Source organism: Fringilla coelebs (assembly GCF_963513975.1).
Source record: "Fringilla coelebs genome assembly, chromosome: Z".
Lineage (NCBI taxonomy): Eukaryota > Metazoa > Chordata > Aves > Passeriformes > Fringillidae > Fringilla > Fringilla coelebs.
In genome coordinates this window covers 48,772,525-48,793,357 of record NC_140031.1, presented here as the reverse complement: position 1 = coordinate 48,793,357, position 20,833 = coordinate 48,772,525, and the positions used below count along the sequence as shown (strand labels likewise).

General features: G+C 37.5%; 1 protein-coding gene across 1 annotated transcript; it reads left to right on the top strand.

The window, feature by feature from the left end:
• The first annotated feature begins 3,300 nt into the window (after positions 1-3,300).
• Positions 3,301-19,494, top strand: ANXA1 (annexin A1). Its single transcript, XM_084224935.1, has 13 exons — positions 3,301-3,340; positions 6,809-6,887; positions 9,136-9,229; positions 10,030-10,124; positions 10,844-10,957; positions 11,536-11,626; positions 12,584-12,663; positions 13,560-13,616; positions 14,947-15,040; positions 15,592-15,687; positions 16,682-16,740; positions 17,608-17,730; positions 19,151-19,494. Exons 2-13 carry the CDS (start codon positions 6,822-6,824, stop codon positions 19,208-19,210), a joined length of 1,029 nt encoding a protein of 342 aa, XP_084081061.1. The 5' UTR covers positions 3,301-3,340; positions 6,809-6,821; the 3' UTR covers positions 19,211-19,494.
• The last annotated feature ends 1,339 nt before the right edge of the window (positions 19,495-20,833 follow it).

Genomic DNA, 20,833 nt, shown 5'->3' with positions numbered 1-20,833 from the left:
GATTTGTACAGGAATTGGTAAATATGTAGTAAAAACACTGCATTATGTCTGGAATGTCTTCTTGGGAGTACTACTGCCTTCAGTAGGCCTGCTGTAAGTCATACACACTCTTAGATCTGTATCTTTGATATTAATGTCTCTGTTGCCTGGAACCTGAGTACAGGTGCTATGCTGCAGGTCCTGGGTGCCTAAGGAAATGGAGTAATGTGTCCCTCCTCAGTTTTTTAGGAAGTGGATAAAAGCTACTGAAGATAAATGAAGTCACAAAGGTGCAAAAGATAGGAGAGGTAGATTCCAGTTGGCTCTGGGTGGCTATCAGATAGTTCAAAATGGATGGCTGTCAAGGCATGAAACAGGCAGAGCTCTCTTCTAGGATTTATAGCCTGACCCTTCTGTCAGTAGCTCCCTCAGGATAGTGCTATTTCATAACAATGCCATTTGTGAGCATCAATTTTCTCTTAAAGTTTATCTCGGAGGCAGTCTGAAGGTAATTTGTAAATGTGGTCTTTGATTTCATGTAGGTAGAATCATCATTTCCTAAACTTATCCAACCTTAACTCTTCTTTAAGGCATCTTGGGTGGAATAGACACAGAATTACAGCAGCTTGGTAGCAGTCTCTTAAACAGATGTGAGGGTTGCTGCTCTAGCTCTCAAACTCCATGGAGCTCTCAAACTCCATGAAAATTCCAGACTCATTTTCCTGTCATTGTGTCTAGGGTGGCTTGTTTGGGGAAACCCCATCTTCCCAACTGAACTGAGTCATCACTAGCCTTAAGAGAACCATTTCAAATGTGGCAGTTTATCAAGCAACCATTTTTCTTTTCTATTTTCACTGAACATTTCTGTTTCTCTCAATTGCATTCCATGCATTGAGTGCTCTAAACAAATATACTTATTCTTGTCACTTTTGAGACATTTGAACGTCTACAACAGTGGCTGCATGCTTTGCCACTCCTGAATAGATAATGTCAACTCAACAATGAACAATATGCAAACTGTGATAGCTTTATGAAACAAATGATGGAGTAACAGTTAAAAACTTAACAATAAACAATTGTTAAGAGCTCCATCCAAATGCAAAACTGCATTTCATTAAGTGGCAGCATTTTGTACAATAAAGCACTCCAGTGCAGATGGTGACTCAGCTGAGCTCCAGGAAGACAGTGAGTCAACCAGCATCTGTCCAGTGATTAAGAAGGAAAAGCAAATGCAAATAGCTTCTTCAATGACTAGTAGCACAAGTCATTGTACTTTCTTGTGGTATCACTCTGAAGGTGGAAACATGGGCCTGAAAGACAATAGAATTAGATTTTTAAAAAAGCCAAAAAAAAAGGAGAACTAAATCAGAAAATAGTATTAAAAAAATACTATGATAAAAATGAGGTGGTAATCTGATTATGGAAAAACCATATTAGAAAAAAGAATCAACATGCAGGAGTGTCTTACTATGCACTTCTAGCACACTGATTGCTACCCTTAGCTGTGTCCATTAATAGACAGGGGAAACAGCACCAGAAAAAGAGCAATAACAGAGATTCTGGTCAACACCTGAGCCAAGTGAAATGAGACTGCTAGTGTCATTCTGATATGGAATTAGGGTGTGGAATCTGTACATCACACATCATAATTAAATAAACAAATCAACATACACCTGACCACTTGCTCACATTGTCAGCTGGTAGGCCACTTCAATAATTATTCAGTTTACTGAAAACATCTAAAATACTTTTGTCAAATGCTATATTAAATACACGGGGGGAAAGGAAATAACAAAGCATAGGAGAAAATTGCTCTCAGCGAGTCAGGAGGGCTGGGGACTCCCTGAGGGCCAGAAGTGTTTCCATGGGGGCCAGCAGGCAGGACCTGGCAGCCCCTCTTATCCCATTGTCCCAGCCAGGAGCAGAAGACCTGGAGCAGCTCCAGCTCCAGGCATTTGGCACTTCTCTGGGGCTGGGAATGTGACAGGCCATCAGCCCATAGGCTGGGTCCCACTTTCAGTCCCAGCCCTCTCTAAGGCAGCAGGGCAGCAACCCAAGTGGGGAATGAGGGCTGAGGTCACTGCTGAGGGCAGATCCTGGCACTGGGGTGGACTGGCTGCTGTGTCCTCAGCACTCCTGGAGGCTCTTTCCTTAGGCTGCTGGGAAAGGGACCTCCTTGAATGTGATGAGCAGATTACTCTGAGCAGCACACATTTGGGTGTACAGAGAAAGACGTAAATTATGCTGGAACGTTCATGTGTGTTGTTTTACGTTTGAGAAATTTGTGAAGATTTCCTCTAATAGTTACCATCAGTCTGTTCCTCTTCCTCCTCATATATTTAATTGCTAAACATGGGTCTCATGAAATGCAGACTGCATTTCATGTGTGTTCCTGTGGGGCAGATCAGCCATATTAGGGGTACCTGTGCATTGCAGCCAGTCATCAGAAGGAGGATGAAAGTCTGCTGGGAGCCCTATCTGCCCATTGCAAACACTTCTGGTTCAGCAACAGGTATTTCCTCACTGGGCATCATGTTCCAGGCCAATCTGAGATGTTAGTGATGGTGTTCTGCTGTGCTGGCTTCGCAAGGAAGTGCTTGCAGAAAACCACTTCTAGCAGATATACCCTCATCTTGTACAAATCACTCTCACTTTGTACTTCAGAGTTTAATCTGATTGTTTCAATCTCTTTCTAATTATGGTGTCACTTATTGCCCTCATATTGTCTGCCTTTTTCCATGAGTTTCTTTCCAAGAAAAAGAATAGATATTTACATGAAATACAAGACATGTTTTATTCCTGGGTTATTTCTGCCATGGACCCACATGCAAAAGCTGCAGAGCTGATAGCCGCCTCAGTTAAGTGAGGATGCTGCCTTGACTCTTCCCTTTTTCTTCTCTCTAAGTTTTACTGAGCAAAGATATATCTTAATATATTCACTTTTGAAATTATATCAGACATTAAAATGTGCAGAGAATTACTCAAATTTTTTTTTCTTACTATTTAATCGTGTGATCCCAGAAGATTTATGTCAATTTACTAATTTACAATTTACTAAAACTGGGGATGTGGTTAGGGCAGGAGAGAAGCGCTGCAGTGGCTTGCTCATTTGTTGTCTTTTCCCCTCTGAAATCGGCTAATACTTTCGCCAGCACATAGTTTCGCAATGACTTTTTTTTTTTCCTAATGTTTCTCGACTTTGGGTGGCACCCAGATACAACTGCTGCGTTTGATTACTAGGGCTGTGGAAACACTGGTTGCTGGGTGGAGTTTCCTGCACAGGCTACAAAAGCTTTGAGAGCCCTCCGCTCCTTTGCTCCGGACTGTGCAGCCCTGCAAGGCACTGCTCTTGAGGACCGAGGTAGGATTTTGAAGTTCATTATTGCTCTCTGCAGACCCAGCACTTTAGAAATTGTATGCTGAATTTGTCAGGGGGCCTGGTGTAAACTTTCTGTGGGTTGGACTTGTTGTCAGGGAGAAAGGCGGGTGCGGGCAGGAGAAATACTTTCCATTCTGAAACATTTTTCACGAGGGCTTGGGCAATTATTGCTTTTATTAAATGCAATTAAATAAAGGGAATAAAAAATGGTTAAAACTTCAAAAGCAAACTTATTTGGAGTAGACTATTTCATATGCTTTCTCTTTGCCTTTTTAACAGGCTGCTGTAGAAATTTGTAGTAAAACCAGAGTTTCTAGAAAAGTACTATGCTGTGTATGTAAACTTAAAAAATAGAAACAGCTGTTGATACTTCAACTACAGTTTGCTGCACTATGACTGTAGAGGAGTCATTGTTCATGAAAGTGATGAGAATCAAATCTTTTAGAAATCAAATTTAAAATAAAATTTTAGAAATCAAACCAATGTTTTAGAAACATAAGAGCAAAATCCTGCTTTTCTGACTAAGAACTTGGCAAAGCCACGTAAGAGCTGTATCATCTGGAGTCCTTCCTGCTAAATCTTTCCAGAGCATTTTACAAGGAGGAGAATGTTTTTCTCTCTGATGTTTCCATATTCAGCAGATTTTCCACTGCAAAGTAAATGACTATATTAGATTTCCTGCCTATTTTTCTGACTGGGTGACATGACTGTAATTTACATCAAGATCCTGGTATCGAGCCTTTGAAAGTAACCAAGCATCTGACATGCTTCATGATATGTTTAAATACGCATAGATAAATGCTGTCATTTGACATAGATTGTAGTGTAAAAATCTAGTTGTGTCTTTAAATATTTTTAATAAAGTATTTTCTCAAAATCTTGTAAATTTTTGATTGGTCCCGTTCAAGGGTGCATCTTCAGGGGATTAGGAGCCAGATAGGAAGCGATGTTGTGGTCATTTTTGTGAAACAGCAGTTAGGGCTTTCAGTCTGGATGTCTGTCTGATTTTTCAATCCCATTGTGATGTTGATCATTCCAACTGGGAATCAGTTACTTCAGTCCTTTTCATACCATATTAAAGTGGTATTTGGATTGAATGTATCTCTCCTGTAGCTAGGAATTGTTTTCATGATCTCTTTGCATTTTAGAGTGGCAGGACAAAGTATTGGGCAAGACCTTGTCTCCATCAGGGGGCTGGCTGTCTTCCTAGATTCCAGTCTTCTTTTTTCTTATCAGATGTAGTTTCTTCCGAAGTAGAAGAAAAAATTTATATTAAGTTGGTTTCTTACCTTGCAAAGCTAATTCAAGCAGACTAAGGTCTTCAGCTTCCCCCAAGGACTGTTGACTATTTTGACTTTTATTAAAATTGCATTATTTCTTTCCTAGATGGAAATAGATGGATCTGCATGTCAGTGTCTTTATTTCAAAAGAAAAAGAATAACCCTTTAAAAGTTTCTAAGGCACAGACTTTTTTTTCTTACTGTATCATTGAAGCCAGAAAAGACTGGCTTAATATACCCAATTATAGAGGCTTGATATACCCAATTTAGTGTAGTCTAGTAGCCTTCTGCTCCAGCCAGCCCCAAAGGCATGGAAACCTTTAGAGCTTGGTGTGACAGGTAGGTGTGGGAATATGTAGAAGAAAGGGATGTGCTTCCTGAAGCTAGCTCTCCCTGAAAAGGGTTACTTTATCAGGCAAAACACACCCCTTCTCAGATCTGGTGCTGGGTGACTGAACCTTGTTTCCTGGCTTGGAGTGGTCCTCTGCTCTGTGAATCAGTCAGTCAGCAGACATCCCAGGACGTGCCCGCGTTGATGACTCAGTGTACCCAGTGTGGAGACTCTCAAGTTTTTCCATCCCACTGCATATGGCCTTCATGTGTGCTGTTACAAAATGCAGCAGAATTTTGGGCACCATCCTGCTTCATCTGCTGCTGCTACCTTCTGTCCATAGGAGGGTGCAGGAGTCACTCTGACAGCCTGAGGAAAGTGCAGGCTGCAGTTGTGATGTGAGCACGCTTTTCTGATTCTGAATAAATAGCAGGTCATAAAAGTTGATCCTTAAATCTTACTGAATATTCTGCCCATTATTTACCCAGTTGAGACCTACTCTAAATAGCATAAAAATACAGATTTTAAATAAGTTTCAGCTTTTCTGGCAGCACAGGCAGAGCTAAATTCCTTCCTGAGGGAAGGACACAAAAGCAAGAGTTTTATGGGGAAGAGGGAATATGGCTGGCTCTTACCATGGAGAGAGCTGCAAGCAGGCTGTGTGAGGTATTTGTCACTGTTTTGGCTGCTGAGTGGAGAAGCAAGCTTTAGAGTTTTGCTGAGGGGGAAAGAAAGAGCTGGGCTGCAGCTATGCTCCTTGTCCTCAACTTGTATTGAGTCAAAAGGCTGGTCTCTGCACTTCCTACAGGACAGAGGGGGTGTGTTAGCGGCATAACTAACATAATTTTTTATAATTGAGTATATGATCTGTACTCCAAGACTGCAAACAGGATTTTGTCTCTTAACGCCAGTTTCAAAATCAGTCTTGTTTACTCTCAACAAACTATCTCTAGTTATTGCTTACAGGTATACTTTAAAAACAAGTCTTCCCTAGAGCTTGCTGAAGAAGAGTGTTTTAAATTTAAAAAATATCTAGATTGAATAATTTTATTTATTAAACCATTTATTTCTTCTTTCTATTTCCTCACTATTTCAGTTAACAAACAGAATATTCCCCACACCAACAGCAGAGGTTGTTATGAGGCACCTATTCATTATTTTTGAGTACTTAATGTTACATCACCTCTCATTTTTTTCCTTTTCTGCATAGCGACTGTTGGGAAAGCTGGGTGGACTTTCTTTCTGAGTGGTTATTTTTATTTCCTCTTCTTAAATTGGTAATGATTTATTATTATTATGTAGAAATTGTAGAAAATATGTAAGAAAAAGCAATGTATCTAAACTATCCAGATTTACTCATCTTTCTTAGAAAATGTAGTCAAAGAAATTACACGAAAGCATATTAACAAGGGAATTTCTTTTTTCCCGACATAATACACAAGAACTCCATCAGTAAATGATGAGACAAGAACCCTTGTTTACGAGTGAATTTCAAAATTATCAAACTAAATGGGCATAGATGATAATTGGTTTCTAGTAACTTCCCTTTGTAAGTGCAAATGCTAATGTATTGCTGTAAGCACATAGTTCTACTGCTGTTCTTATCTAAAATTTTGAAAGTGGCTAAGAGTGTAGGGGTGAGGCAGCAGCTGTGGTGCAACACATCACTCATGAAACATCAAAGTTACCTGCCTCTAATAGCACAGGCCAGTTACCATGTGGGGCATCAACCACAACGTCATTGTGCTAGAGAAGTGATTTTGAGAGTGGAAAAGCTTGAGTTGCACTGCTGCTGAAAATGATGAATAATTGTTCGTAACTTGATGCATCTCTTCCCAGAAACTCTGTCAAGATGGCTATGGTATCAGAATTCCTGAAGCAGGCATGGTTCATTGACAACCAGGAGCAGGAATGTATTGTAAGTATTATGAACTTTTGAGAACACCATACTTATTTTCTTGTAGTCTTATAAGTGGTTTAAAGACATCTAAACATCTTTCATTCGGGCAAAAGAGGGAAAACAATGGCAAAACTCCAGCAGATTAGAACTGGAACCTAATTTTATTGCAGTGTATAATCTAATGTAACCATATAACATAGGAAGTTTTTTACAAGATGAAAAATTGCTCCTATGTGCACCTATCAGTCTAGTTACCAATTCCTCAGCAGAGCTAGTTAGTGTGATTAAACTGTAATTCCCAGTGGCCAGTCACTGATTGACTCAGATTGGCTCTTTAATGCAGTAATCTGATGCTGCGTTGTGTGAACGTGTATGAACATGTCCAGATAATGCATGTGAAAAAACCAGGGACTCTTTGGCTGAGGTACAGGGAGCCATGAGTTGGAACCCAGGAATGTAAAGGAGGAAGTAAAGCCACTGGTATTTATCCTAGCTTTCTTATCATATGTCATGCTGATGGTGGAACAAGCCACAGCACGTAATAAAAAACCTCAGACCATGAGTTCGGTTGTACATTAGAAGGGAGGGAGACGGTTGTGAGGAGTCAAGTGTCTGTGCCAGGATGGTATGGAGAATCTTTGTGATAATGAGGTGAAGATACTGAAATGAAAGCAAAGGTAAAGCAGTATGCTGTGAAATCACACAAGTTCACAAAAAACTTGCAATTTGAAAATAAAATTATATAGGAAAAATTTCAGTAAACAGAAGTTTTCTGCTCTAGGCCCTTGTAGATTTTGTAATTTTGACTCCACAACATTTTGTGCACAAACATTTGGCTCCACTGTCCTATTCCACTTCCATTCTCAGGGTCCTGAGACATTCTTGGCTATGATGGTTACAGAGACTTTCATATTTCTGGTAGATAAGTTTGGCATGGATACCAGCATACAAAGGTTAGCCTGCAAGATTGAGAAACAGGCAATGAGAGTCCCACTCCTTTGTTGACTTAGCACACAAAACACAATGATCTCTTGAAAAGTGTGCTAGAGACTTAAGATGCAGAGATTTAAGTATGAGATTTATGTAAGTCTATGCTAGAGTTTTAAGTATCTAGTCTGTCTGCTCTCTTACAACTCCTAGTGAGACAATTGTGTAGGGAGATGATAATTTAATTATCAGATGCTAGAAGTGTACAAAATTCAATACAAACTGTTGTATGTAAAAAATGTATTCATAAAACCTTGCCCTTTCTTTTGGGGTATTTTATTTTAATGGCAAAGGATTAAAAAACTTGAAATATTAGTTTTTGAAACAAGAGAAAAACTATAGGGGATTCTGAATCATCTAGCTAAACTAGTGGTACCTTCTAATAAGAAACCTCACTACATATCACAACAATGGGAATTTTCTATAAATCTTACATATTATAAATCCAAGAATCTTGGAGCATTTTATAATTCTGTAATAGTAGTAGACCAGAATCAGTTATTTAGTGCTGTTGAGTTGGGTGCTGAATGAGTCATTTAGTGCTGTTAGTTCTACCTGTAACTTGATGTGTCATGTTGCTGACACAGGGGAAGCCAAACGATCTGTTGTACATTGCCCAGAGATCTTCAGACATTGACTTGAGAGTGCCCATCTAGGAATAGATTCACCAAAATCAGCTAGTGGATAATGCTTTTTTGCAAAGACTGTGGCTTATGTCTGAAGTTTCAAAGAAGCTGGGCAAGAGGTCTCCACCTCCTTATAGGGTTAGGCTTGAACACTTCCCCAAGATCTTGAATGCAAGAAATGTTTGAGAGCTTAGATATGAATCAGCTGAGGACACCCGTAATGTGGTAACACAGTCAGTTTGAATAAGAGGAGCAAAGAAACTAGCACTTTACTGGAAGTGCTTGTAGAATTCAATTGTGGGCTTAGAGCCTTCAAAATTTGAGTATAATTTCCTAATTTTGATGGTTAATTATTTTCCTATGCAATCCAATTTACAGTAAGAAATAGATGTTCAGGCATCTAAACCAATTTATGAAGTACTTTTTTGTTTAATATGAGACCTGTGAAAGGAATAGATCCAATGCATATCCATTATTGAACCCATTCAATTACCTGAGCTGCAAAATTGTATGTTCCCTAATGATAAAAGGCAATCCTAATGCATAGTTTATTTGGGCATTCAAAACTGCTTCTGTACAAAAAATATTCTTTGCTATGAGCAATTTTTTTCTTGTTTCTGTTTTAAATTTTATTTTTTACTTTTTCTCTGCAGAAGAGCTCAAAAGGTATCCGTGGAGTACAGTCATACCCAAATTTTGATCCATCAGCTGATGTTGTTGCTTTGGACAGAGCTATTACTGTAAAAGGTAAGAGGAGTAAATGTTTAGCTTACTACATTAGGACTCTTCCTTAGAAAATTTTGAGAATAGCTCTGAATAAAATATGGCAGCAAGAGGCAGTGGCAAGTGGGAGAAGTGCCTCTACTTTTAAAAGCTTGGCAATATTATTAAATTAAATGATGCCACTTGGTGAAGAATCTCAACTCTTTGATAGCCTGATGTTGTATTATGGTTTCAGACCTTAATTCTATATTAAAGTTCTTGAATATGTTGAAGGAAGAGTTGAAAAAATGTAATTTCTATGGAAGGAAATAATATTGCAACATACCATACTAATACTTCTTGACTTGATTTCCATAGAATTCCTGTAGGAGGCAGTGATTATATGCTGATAATATATTGTATGCTTCTGTTACATATCTCTCTATTAATGAAAGTCACATTTGGCGTGTTGTGCTTCCAAAGGTTTTCCAGTTTGACTTACTGAAACTAAAGGAGAATGCCATCTAATTTGTTTTTTAGTGTGGACTACTGTTTGTTTGGGGTTTCATAGGGATTTTCAGTTTAGTGGAAGATCTACACTCAGAACGCTCTTAAGACTTTTTATATAAAATTTCTGCCTCCTACATGGATCTATTTATTTGGTTTCTCAGCTACATAACTAATCTTATGAGTTTGTAGACGATAACAGCTTTTCCTTTGGTTGGGTTTGAGTTTATCAAGAAATCAAAATATGAAATAAAGCGGATAATAATTTCAAAAAAATTCAGCTGGCTTAATGATGTATATATTTTGTATATACTGGAATTTTGTTTGTTTATTCATAGGTGTGGATGAAGCCACCATCATTGACATCTTGACTAAGAGAACAAATGCTCAGCGTCAGCAGATCAAAGCTGCCTATCAGCAGGCTAAAGGAAAGGTAAAGTATATTCAAAGCAAGCTTAATTTTCGCTCAGAATATCAAAGTTTCTCCTGGCTCCAAAGGTATAGATGAGCAACAATAGAATACTGAGTAGGATTGGAGAGTTGTAGGACAATAACACTCTTCCCCAAGTCTACCAATGCTGCTATAGGGAGGGGCTTTAGAACATTTTTGGATAGGCAGCAAAATAAAACAGGTTTTTTTTTTTCACTCCACTTAAATTTAGGTCAAATTAGAAGGCAGCCTTTATTTTCAGAACTTGTGGTTTTGTTTGTGGTGATTTTACATATGTTCACTTCAAACTTCATACAATAAAGAATGAGTTCAGATGTTACACAAATAAGCAATTCAGTCATAATTGTAAGAGTAACATCACATTATCTTCTCTTGAAGATAATGGGATATTACTCTTAAAATTGTGACTCTCCTGTTTTGAGAGTCTTCTTCTGCTGTAAATATTCCAATGTAGCTGAACTGCAATGTGTGAAAGCACTCCAGAATACTTACTGAAAAACCCTGACACTTTAATTAATGTAAAGTGTCAAATGGGACAAATCTGAAACTTGAAGGAGGGCTCATAATTCTTTCTATTAGATACAGGAATGATGCAGAGTTAGATTGATCAGAGGTCAGACTAATTTTTGGACTGCAGCTGAACAGCAACTACACTTCCAGCCTTCATTAACTTGGTGTGCTTATTATTCTTCTGGAAACAGAGTCTAGAAGAGGCTTTGAAAAAAGCTCTGAAAGGCCATTTAGAAGATGTTGCTGTGGCTTTGCTGAAAACTCCAGCTCAGTTTGATGCTGAAGAATTAAGAGCCTCTATGAAGGTAAGGCAAAATCTTCAGAGAAAAACTCTCCTGGAGAACATCTCTAATTATCAAGGCCTGTAAATAACACTGGACATAGATTTCAAGGCTTGTATATTATCTTTATTTTAACTTCATTTTGTTAAATAAATTTGTATTGCCAACTCAGTGTATAAGAGCAAGACCCAGTAATCCCTGCTGAACTTCAGAGTTGAAGGAAATTCTTTTGAGAGAATGAACTCTTGTTTTCTGAAAGCTGGTTGCTAATGGGAGCCATAGCACTTACATTAGTGTTTACATAGGAGAAAGAAAAAAGGGAAGTAAGTATTTTTACTTTGTAGATTTTACATTGTTATCTTTTATGTGCCCTGTTTGATACTTTTAGCACTTCTTTTTGGCACCAGTGTATTGAATGTGATAAAAATTTAATTCCAAAAGAGCTGAAATTACATAATCTGGAAGCACAACATTTTAATTTGTATTTCTCATTCCGTATGGTGTCTTCAAAGCCAAGCCAATGATTTGCATCTTATTTCTGTTACAAATTCTAAGTTTGTTGTATTGAATAACATCTCTAAAACTTCAATTGCTTTTATCAGGGGCTTGGAACTGATGAAGATACCTTAATTGAGATTCTGGCCTCAAGAACCAACCAAGAGATCAGAGAAGCCAGCAGATACTACAAGGAAGGTAATTCAGAGCAAGAAAGAAGTATTAAGAAGCAAGAAGGAATTTATACCATTGTATAACACGATAGCAGACACATTAGATTCACAACCTCTCTTAGTATGAGAAGCTGAGAACAAAACAGGAGGCAATTTGACAGGGTTGCTGTGAGGGAGATCATGGTGACTTTTGCTGAACTATATAGATCCCAATAGTGAAGGAAAAGATACATCACCACTGCTGGGATTGTGGGTGTCTCATGGAATGAGTCACACATTCAGATTTTTTCCTTGGATGCATGCAAAGACAAGCTGCTTTTCTTCCCCTGTAACTAAGCCTTGGCTGACATTTAAAGATAAAAGCATAGGCTTGGGGAAAAAAAAAAATCTTACTGAGTCAGCAACACAGACATGTTAGCAGTAGGAGCAACCAGTGAACTGCAGAGGGAAGTTACTTGAAGAAAGTACTACGATGTAATGTGGTGTCTCTCTTACATGTTGAGTTTACTGTATTGTCTAATTATATCCTGTTTTCTGAGATGATGAGATAACTTTTACCAAGACATTTCTTCTTAGATGCCTCTATTAAAAGCTTGATTTTTTGGGAGAGTTTTCTGTTTGAGTTCAATACTGATAAGAGCAGCCAGAAGTAAGAATGAAAAAGAAAAAGGCTTAAAACAAGGTTTGTGAATTTTACAAGCAGAAACCTGAGACAGTGCTGCCCACAAGACCTTAGAGAAGGGCATTTTTCAGCACATTTTAGGTTTAGCCTCCAACTTCAAGCACAAGATTTAAAGGATATGTTTCAAATAAACTCCTTTACTTGAAACCAAATGAAAAGAAAACAGTATTTCTAGTGGGCATTTTTAAGCGGGAAACTAAAAAAGAAAACTGAAAAAGATCATAGAGTGTTTTGATGGGACCTTTAAAGATTATGTAGTCAGCTTAGTTGATAGCTTCAAAACAAACTATTTGATTGCAGTGCTGAAGAGAGATCTGACACAAGACATCATCTCTGACACATCTGGAGACTTTCAAAAGGCTTTGGTTGCTCTAGCCAAGGTATGTTATGCTTAAGCATTTTGAGTGACAATATCTATAATCAAAAATCAATGTTCTCAAGACTACTTTAGAGAGACATGCAATAAATAAATATTTATGCAATATTTATTTCTTTACATTGCTTTTTTAAACTTTCAAATCCTAGACCACTAGAAACTGTTCTTAAACAAAATATAATGAGATTTTATCTCAAATGCCTTTAAAAAATTTAGTGTAAAACAATATTTCTTTTTAATAATTTATGCTTTTATGACTTTTTTTGTGCTATATTTAAGCAGTAGAAAATGTGATAGGCATAATGTCATGTCAATTGACTAGAAAAAGAATAAATGTTTAAAATTAGAGAAATAAACTTTTTTTCTTTCCTATTGATGAATGTTTCTAATAGCTACATAATGGGACAAGGGCAGGGAGTTAACAAGTGGACAAAGTGTTTTGTAAATTTACATTCAGAAGTGGATGACTACAAACACTGGACCTTCCCAATAAAAATATCCTTTTAAAATTAATAAATTTTTGATTTTTGAGTGTATTTTTTCATACATCCATGTACCTTGTTTGGACTTCCAGTTTTAAATTTCAAATCTACTTGTTAGAGTCTATTGAATGATTATCAGGGACCAGGTCACAGGTTTGAAGCCTGTTTTATGTCAAGAAACAAATACTTCATGTGGATTTTCAGGTAGAAATTAAGAAATAAGTCACTTATGGCTGTAGTAGTATGTTCTCTCATTACCAATACAACATTTTTATTCACAGGATGATTTACATAACTGCACGTATTTCCAGTTATGTATTGGCTTAGGTATGAGAGTGGTGTTGCAGAGCTCTCAAATGTTGAGCTTTAGTGAACTGAATGATTGTGAGTACCAGTGAAATTTTATTTATTTATGTAGGCCGACCGAAGTGAAAACCCTCATGTGAACGATGAACTTGCTGACAATGATGCCAGGGTAAGGTCATAATTGGCACTTTGCAGAGCTGCTTCTTCTGACTTACTTGGGATTCCTCTGGCTGTCTGAATCCTGTGCATTGCAGACCTAACAGAGATTTCAATGTCATACAGCAAGCATTTCTGAGGAGATAGTATTTTACAAAATTAATGTCAGCTAATTATATGAAGGAAATTAGATCTTCTCCCCAATATCTAGCTTCAGAAACCTTTCTGCAGGACCTCGTCTAGTTCCTGAAAAGCATGAAGACCGTTTGGAGTACAAGTCAGCAAGCAGAGGAATCAGATCCAGTCTTGCTTCTGTTTATAAAAGAGTTCTTGAATTAGGGAACAAGGGTGTGCTCATCTATATTCAGATCAGCTACCATACACTGGCTACTGTGAGCTCTGCAGTATGTTAGATATTGTATTGCTTTTTGGTGACAAACCTTTCAAGGTTATTGGTAAACCTCTTTGTCATTTTCTCAATAATTCTAGAATAAGCATCTGTTTTTTTTCTTATTTCTTCCAAAATTAGTGGGACTGTTTTTGCTAAAATGTTGATAAAACTTAGCACTCCTTGCTGAGTTTTCACCAACAAAATGTTACATCACAGTTACAATTTAAGTTTAGATGGCTTCAAATTGATTTTTCATAATAACCCAGCAAAGAAAAGGCCATTGAGAAATACTGCTTTAATTCCTGTTACATAAGGAGTTTAGTTCTGTCATCAGCCCTGGATATGAAGGAAAATTAATACTTTTCCTAAGTTCAAAACTTCAGTACTGTTTCTTTTGATCCAGAGTGTTAAATATTCATGCTGTGTGAAGGTCTTTTATTATTACTCTTAGAGAGGTTTAAGGAGGAGAGGAAAATGGAGGAGACTGATTTGCTTTTTACTTTCCTGGAAGTAAAAGTCACTCCTGGAAAGATGAGGAAGTACTTAGTACGTAGGTTTCTCCTGCGTATTGCACCAGGTAGTTGCAGAAATAATTTAGTCAGTCTTACGAAATCCTACCAGTCCTGAGGCTTTCAGGCAGGCTGCTATCATGACAAATGAAAAATAACTTCATTCAAGAATGTAGTATACCCAGGAAAGCTAGATGATGGTTGTAAAGTGTCTGAAAATATGTTTTCTATCGGCATAGTGTTCCCTAGGTACTATTAAGACATAAGTGAAGTGTGAAGTATTATTTGACAGAGCTGGAGTTAGTCTGAGGTAGAGTTTTGGTTTGGATTGGATCAAGGGATAATGTTCATTACTAACAAGAAATGGCCCTCAAAATACAGTGTTCCTGTTTGAGTTTTACTATTCAGATATTGACCTTGTGACCTTCTTTTCTTTATGACAGGCCTTGTATGAAGCAGGAGAGAAAAGGAAAGGAACAGATACCGGTGTGTTTGTAACTGTCCTTACTACAAGAAGCTACCCGCATCTTCGAAGGGGTAAGTTGAACAAAGCTTCGTGCTTCTCTGGGGTGATTTTTGAGCATTGCCTGGTCATGAATTCGGAGAAGATGCAGATTATCAAGACATGGCTCTAATTGGAAGTGCCTGCTGATTTAGGGTGTGGTTGGCAGTTCTTTCAGTACTAGAGATGAGCAATGTCATTTAGGCTATTAAAAAATCTGAAGTCACAACTGGTTGTGATCACAATGCCAAGCAATGAGAACTCCCCAAAGTGGTCTTGCCTCTTAGCCAGTTTGCCTTAGACAGGGGGCTATCCCACAATATCACAGGCTCTGGAGTAGTCAGTTGGCTACCTCTACTGCAGCCAATGGGAAATGAACCCTGCCATCCCACCAAAGTCCCATTCCGTTTGCTGACTCCATCAGCAGTAATTGACATGCAGTAACACTGTGTTACTGCATGACTTTACACTGCACTGTCTGAAGAAAATGAGAAAGGTGACCCCCAAACAGTCCTCTGCTGCAGCAGTGAGGACAGAATAGGGCAGAGACAGTGCAGGGAAAACACTCTTCTTTCCCATTGTTCAGTCTTTCAGAAGTACACCAAATACAGCAAGCACGACATGAACAAGGTACTGGATTTGGAGCTGAAAGGTGATATTGAGAATTGCCTCACTGCCCTTGGTAAGTGGTTCTGCACATTGAAACCTACTGTATGTTCTGACTAAACTTAACCTTTTATTTCTGTCATAATTGCTCTGATCAGAAACTGTTTTGTACTTACCCTGCTTCATTGAGCTTGCTCAATGATACCTTGGAAAGTCTAAACTAGTTATGGTGATTTAATTGACACACCTAAAATCAGTTGAAGTTGATGAATGAGTAGAAATACCTCTCCCAATATTTGGAAAGATCTTTTAATGGGAACAGATGAGTTGCCAACATAGGAATACCTTTTCAAGAAATCAATATGCTAAAAAAAGCTGTCTAAAGAGGTATAGTTTGTATCAAAAATCCAATAGTTTTAAACCTGTCTTCAACCAAAGCCACTCTTCTCTAAGTTTTATGTTACAAGAATGCTTATAATATTGGTTATTAAACACATTAAAAAAACATTCTTTCAGTAGTTTTGTTCAAGAAAATGTTCATATAAAGTTTGTGACTGTTGTTCATGAACAGTAAGGTAAGGAAGGGACTCCCTCTTACCAGTAGATCAGGGATGTAATTGGGAACCAGGCACTCATCTTGTCATAGCTTTTATATCACAGTCAAACATAATTTGGACAAAAGAATAATTTTAATCAGATTGCTCTTAATATCAAAATTGAACTATAACTTGGTTTACAGAATATCAGATTATAACCTCCAGCTCTGCCATAGAAGGCATAAATATTTTCATATTTTTCTTCTTGGGAATTGCAACACCTTCATTAATTTTAGGGCAGTAAACTAGGGAGAAATATGTTGTTTTTATGGTAATTATTGTCCCCTGACTGAATTGCTTTCTGAATAAACAGAAGAGAGGGTATTCTTGTCCTCATACATTATAAAGAAGAGTAACAAAGAAGTACATAAATAGGGTATGTGGGTAGGAAAAATGAGATGATTTTGAAAGTGTTTTATTATACTTTTATTACATGTATAGCAGAAGTGACCTTGTCTCATTGCTTCATTACAGTAAAGTGTGCCACAAGCAAACCAGCTTTCTTTGCAGAAAAACTGCATTTGGCGATGAAGGTAATCTAAATAACGATCTCCTCTTTGTAAACATGAGGTGCTTTTTAAGCTGAAAAATAAAGGTTAGCTAGAGGTCTCTAGGCCCTTTGTGTGGTAGAAAAAGACTGCAGAGGCAAATTCAGAGTATTTCTCTCACTCCTTTCATTCCTTCCTTTGAAACCAGAGACTTTCTGTTGGAGGAGTTGACTGTTTGCTGTAATATGCTCAGGAGAGCGTCTGTCCATCCACACATATCTTTTACTGGCACAGGTACAGGAGGTAGACAGGAACCCTTCTTATGAAACAACAGTTACAGTGAAAAGGGAAAAGGAGATCAATTATAGATCTTAGCAGGAACCTTGTGGAAGGGTAATCTATACTGAGATACCCATGATCCTTCTGGCAGGTTTGGAACCCATGTTAGTGAGGCAGCTGGTGATCATGAAACAGGCTAGTATGTTGGTATTGTCATAACTCCTGTGACTTGGTTAGGAGCAATATGGGAAAAATTGAGTGGAACATTATGAAAATGCAGATCACTGCACTATTAAAAGAGTAATTTAAAAAAGCAGTTAAGTCTAGGCTGTCCTAATGTCGAGCAAGCACAGTGATGGAGATGTCTGTTTTTAGGAAACAGCTAAAAGAAAGGTCTAAAAATACTAAAAAACCCTAAAAACAACATGGTGGAGGTAGCCTATCAGAAGTGTTTTGTGCTCATATGACAGATATGAGACCTCCTTGTTACAAGAGATACTAAATGAAAAGGAAGGGGGCATGTTTATCTATAAAGAAGTCTGATGGATTAACCTACAGAACTTGATCAAAATATTTAAGTGACAAAAGTAGCATAATTCTTTTCCCTCCTTTCTTCTTTGTTTCTTTTAACAGGGTGCTGGGACCCGGCACAAAGACCTCATCAGAATCATGGTTTCACGCCATGAAGTGGATATGAATGAGATCAAAGGCTATTACAAGAGTCTGTATGGCATCTCCCTCCGCCAAGCCATTATGGTAGGTTTTCTCCCATGTGACACATGAAGCACAAAGCAACCAGATCATTTTTGATGTCCAGTAAAGGTCTGTTGACTTTTCTGCTCCTCAGTCACCAGCTCAACCTGCATAGCTCATTTCAGATGAGCACCTTACGTTTCCAATGGCCCGCAGGCTGGGAGAACTAATTCCTTTTCCAGGTCAAAGTTGTTGAAAGAGCTATAGAAATAGTAGTGATATGTGTCTCAGGATATCACCTTATATAGTAGAATCACCTTATAGTAGAATCCAAGAGCTTAAAAGAGAGTACAATATCTCCAAATTCTTGTACTTAAGCAGTACCTTAGCAGGAGAGTGGAGATGATCACCAGACAGCTCTAAGGGAGGTATTTGACACAACTAGATAATTGGCTTTTAACATTTGGGGTACTTCAGCAAATGAATTTTTAATTTTACTAACATGTATTTGGCCTGTTTTCCCTATGATCTAAGTAAATGAGAATGAGTTAAATGGACAAAAATATTTTGTTAAAAGGGACTGACCCCCCAATGTACTTTCCAGAAAATTCAAGTGGTGAGGGTCTCGAAAAAAGCTAAACTGGCAAAGCATCTTTGTGGAAAGTAGTAGACATTAACAAAAAAAAAGATGTCTTGATTGGACTAGAGACATACTCCCTACATGTATGAAAATGCCTTTTGGATTTTTCTTGATGTCTGCTACTTTTTCAGTTAGGTGCCAAAGGTCACTTTAAATCTTCCCTTAAGCGTGTGTGTTGCCTATAATTTGGTACGTAATTATACCACCTCATCGCGTTCCGAACTGGCAATTGCATCCAAATGTCTTGAGGCTTGGCTACACTAAACAATTCATATACCTCTGACAACTGGATTAAAATTAGAGAAAACAAGAAGCCAAGTAATAATTACACTGCATACTTAATGTATATTGTCCATTTTTACCAAGCTGAATAAGCAATCCCATGGTGAGCAGACTATCACTGTACTGTTAACATTTGTTTGAGATGCTCTTGGACTTAATGTGTATACACAGTATTTTAATATTAATGAGCATCAGGCACCACTGATCAAGAAAGAAAATGTCACTTTATTTAGAGTAAAAGCTTAAGCTCCTGGCTAGACAAAACTCTTCTGTGCTTCTCTTCTTCACTTATGCCACTAGACCTCCCAACATTTTTACTAGCCTTATCTTCCTGTGCTCAACTTAGGAAATGCATGTGTTTATTTCTAGATCATACAGATAACTTCAGCGATGGTTCTTGGTACCAGCTCAGTCTGTGGCTAACTTGTGTTTTATCAAGGGATTAATTTATATAGATGGAACACTGATATTTGATCAATGTAAATTGAATGTGAATTGAAATTTATTTTACTTGAGACCATTATTCTAACAATTGTTGTGTTTTCATGCTTAAATTTACAGGATGAACTCAAAGGGGATTATGAAACCATCCTGGTGGCTTTATGTGGAGGTGATAACTAAGTTTCAAGTTCCTGAAATGCACTCAAGCCCAGTTGCTGAGAATCTTTATATTTGCATGTCTATGTAAAACACAGGCTTTACACACAGAGGTTTCTGTGGAATGGCATTTAGTGCATACATATGATGTTGAAAACCTGTAATCCAGAATGGTTTTTTTTCAATATCCTTGCTCTGAACAGCATCATTATTTCTGATTGTTGTTATTTATCCTAAGTGAAAAAATGCTGCGAAGTTTCTATTAAGGGGATTAATTATGAAAATGGTTACATTTTCATCTGTGCTAAGCAAATAAACTTTGAAAAATAGAATTCAGCCGTGTGTATGTTTGTATATCCTTTGTTGCTATTCTGCATTTAATTTCAAGTTGTGTGAGGGGGAAAATCAGTAAACAGCTTAATCAAAAATAATGTAGTAATATCAAGCATAGCTCTGATCTACGTAAGATTTCTTTTTGACAGAGTGCAGAAGGATTTCAGCAGAAACATGTCAATCAAAAAATAATGTAGTAATATCAAGCAAAGCTCTGATCTACATAAGATTTCTTTTTGGCAAAGTGCAGAAGCATTTCAGCAGAAACATGTCCTTTGTGAGAGCCCAGCCTAACTATTCAACCTCAAAATGCGAATGAGGGAGCACTTAGGATTTTCATTTGGAGTAAAGGAGAAGATAAACATGTTAGTAGTATGAAAACAGTTGTTATCTGATTACAGAGGTATTGCCAGACCATGCAACAGAGGAAATGTTTACTGTGCATTGCTGCATTGTAAGCATTTCTCCTAATTTTAAGGCAATTTCACTATTTTTTTAAAGTATTGTTATGTATGCGTCTTAGTCAGAGGTAGTTATATTTTGATTGTATTCTATTTTTGTCTATTTCTAAAATGCATATACTGATTGTTTTAAAGAGGATGGATTGGTTTGTGTAGTGGTGTATCAAGGAGAAGTCTCAGTTTTACTGCAAGCCAGCTCAATCCTCCTAGGCCTTCACTTTTGTCTGGGAGGCACAAGTTTCTGTACAGTTAGGGAACTACTTCCTTAAACATTTAAAAAACCAGAAGTTTTAGAATATTCCATTCATATGGCTCTTTCATATGGCTGTTTCACAATTGTTTTAAATGTTGTGATCTATTTATTGCCATGGAAACTTGCAGCCCTTTATTATGGTCATGAACTTTCATACTGCAAAAAATAGGACTGAGGTTAATGCTTGTGAAACAAAGCACCATCTATTTCACTGCCAGAGGTCCCCATGATGGTCTGAGAAGAAGTGAGAGATGTTTCTAAACAAAAAACAAAATAAAACAAAGATTTTTAGGTATGCTGACATAAATGGAAAGGTAACTTCCTGGCATTAAGAAGGACAGTCCTTGTCTTAAAGAGCTATGCGGCGCAGTAAAGGGGAGAGACAGAGAATTAAGTGGACCAGCACAAATAATATTCGTTGTCAATGAAAATTAATAACAGCATCAGCAGTGAAATGTAAATAAAAGTCTACATATGCTAGCTCTTGTCAGATTGTCATTAAGATAAAATGGATTACCACAGAAGACTAGTAGTCAAAGGTTGTGTTGATTTTTTTTGTCCCTATCTTTTTGCATTAAAGGAAAAAATTTCGCATAAAAT

Excerpts from the sequence above, each read along its gene's own strand:
- ANXA1 (XM_084224935.1), top strand. The coding sequence starts at position 6,822 with ATGGCTATGGTATCAGAATTCCTGAAGCAGGCATGGTTCATTGACAAC. Across the intron at positions 10,958-11,535 it reads AATTAAGAGCCTCTATGAAG|GGGCTTGGAACTGATGAAGA; the intron begins GTAAGGCAAAAT and ends TGCTTTTATCAG. Across the intron at positions 16,741-17,607 it reads AACTGCATTTGGCGATGAAG|GGTGCTGGGACCCGGCACAA; the intron begins GTAATCTAAATA and ends TTCTTTTAACAG.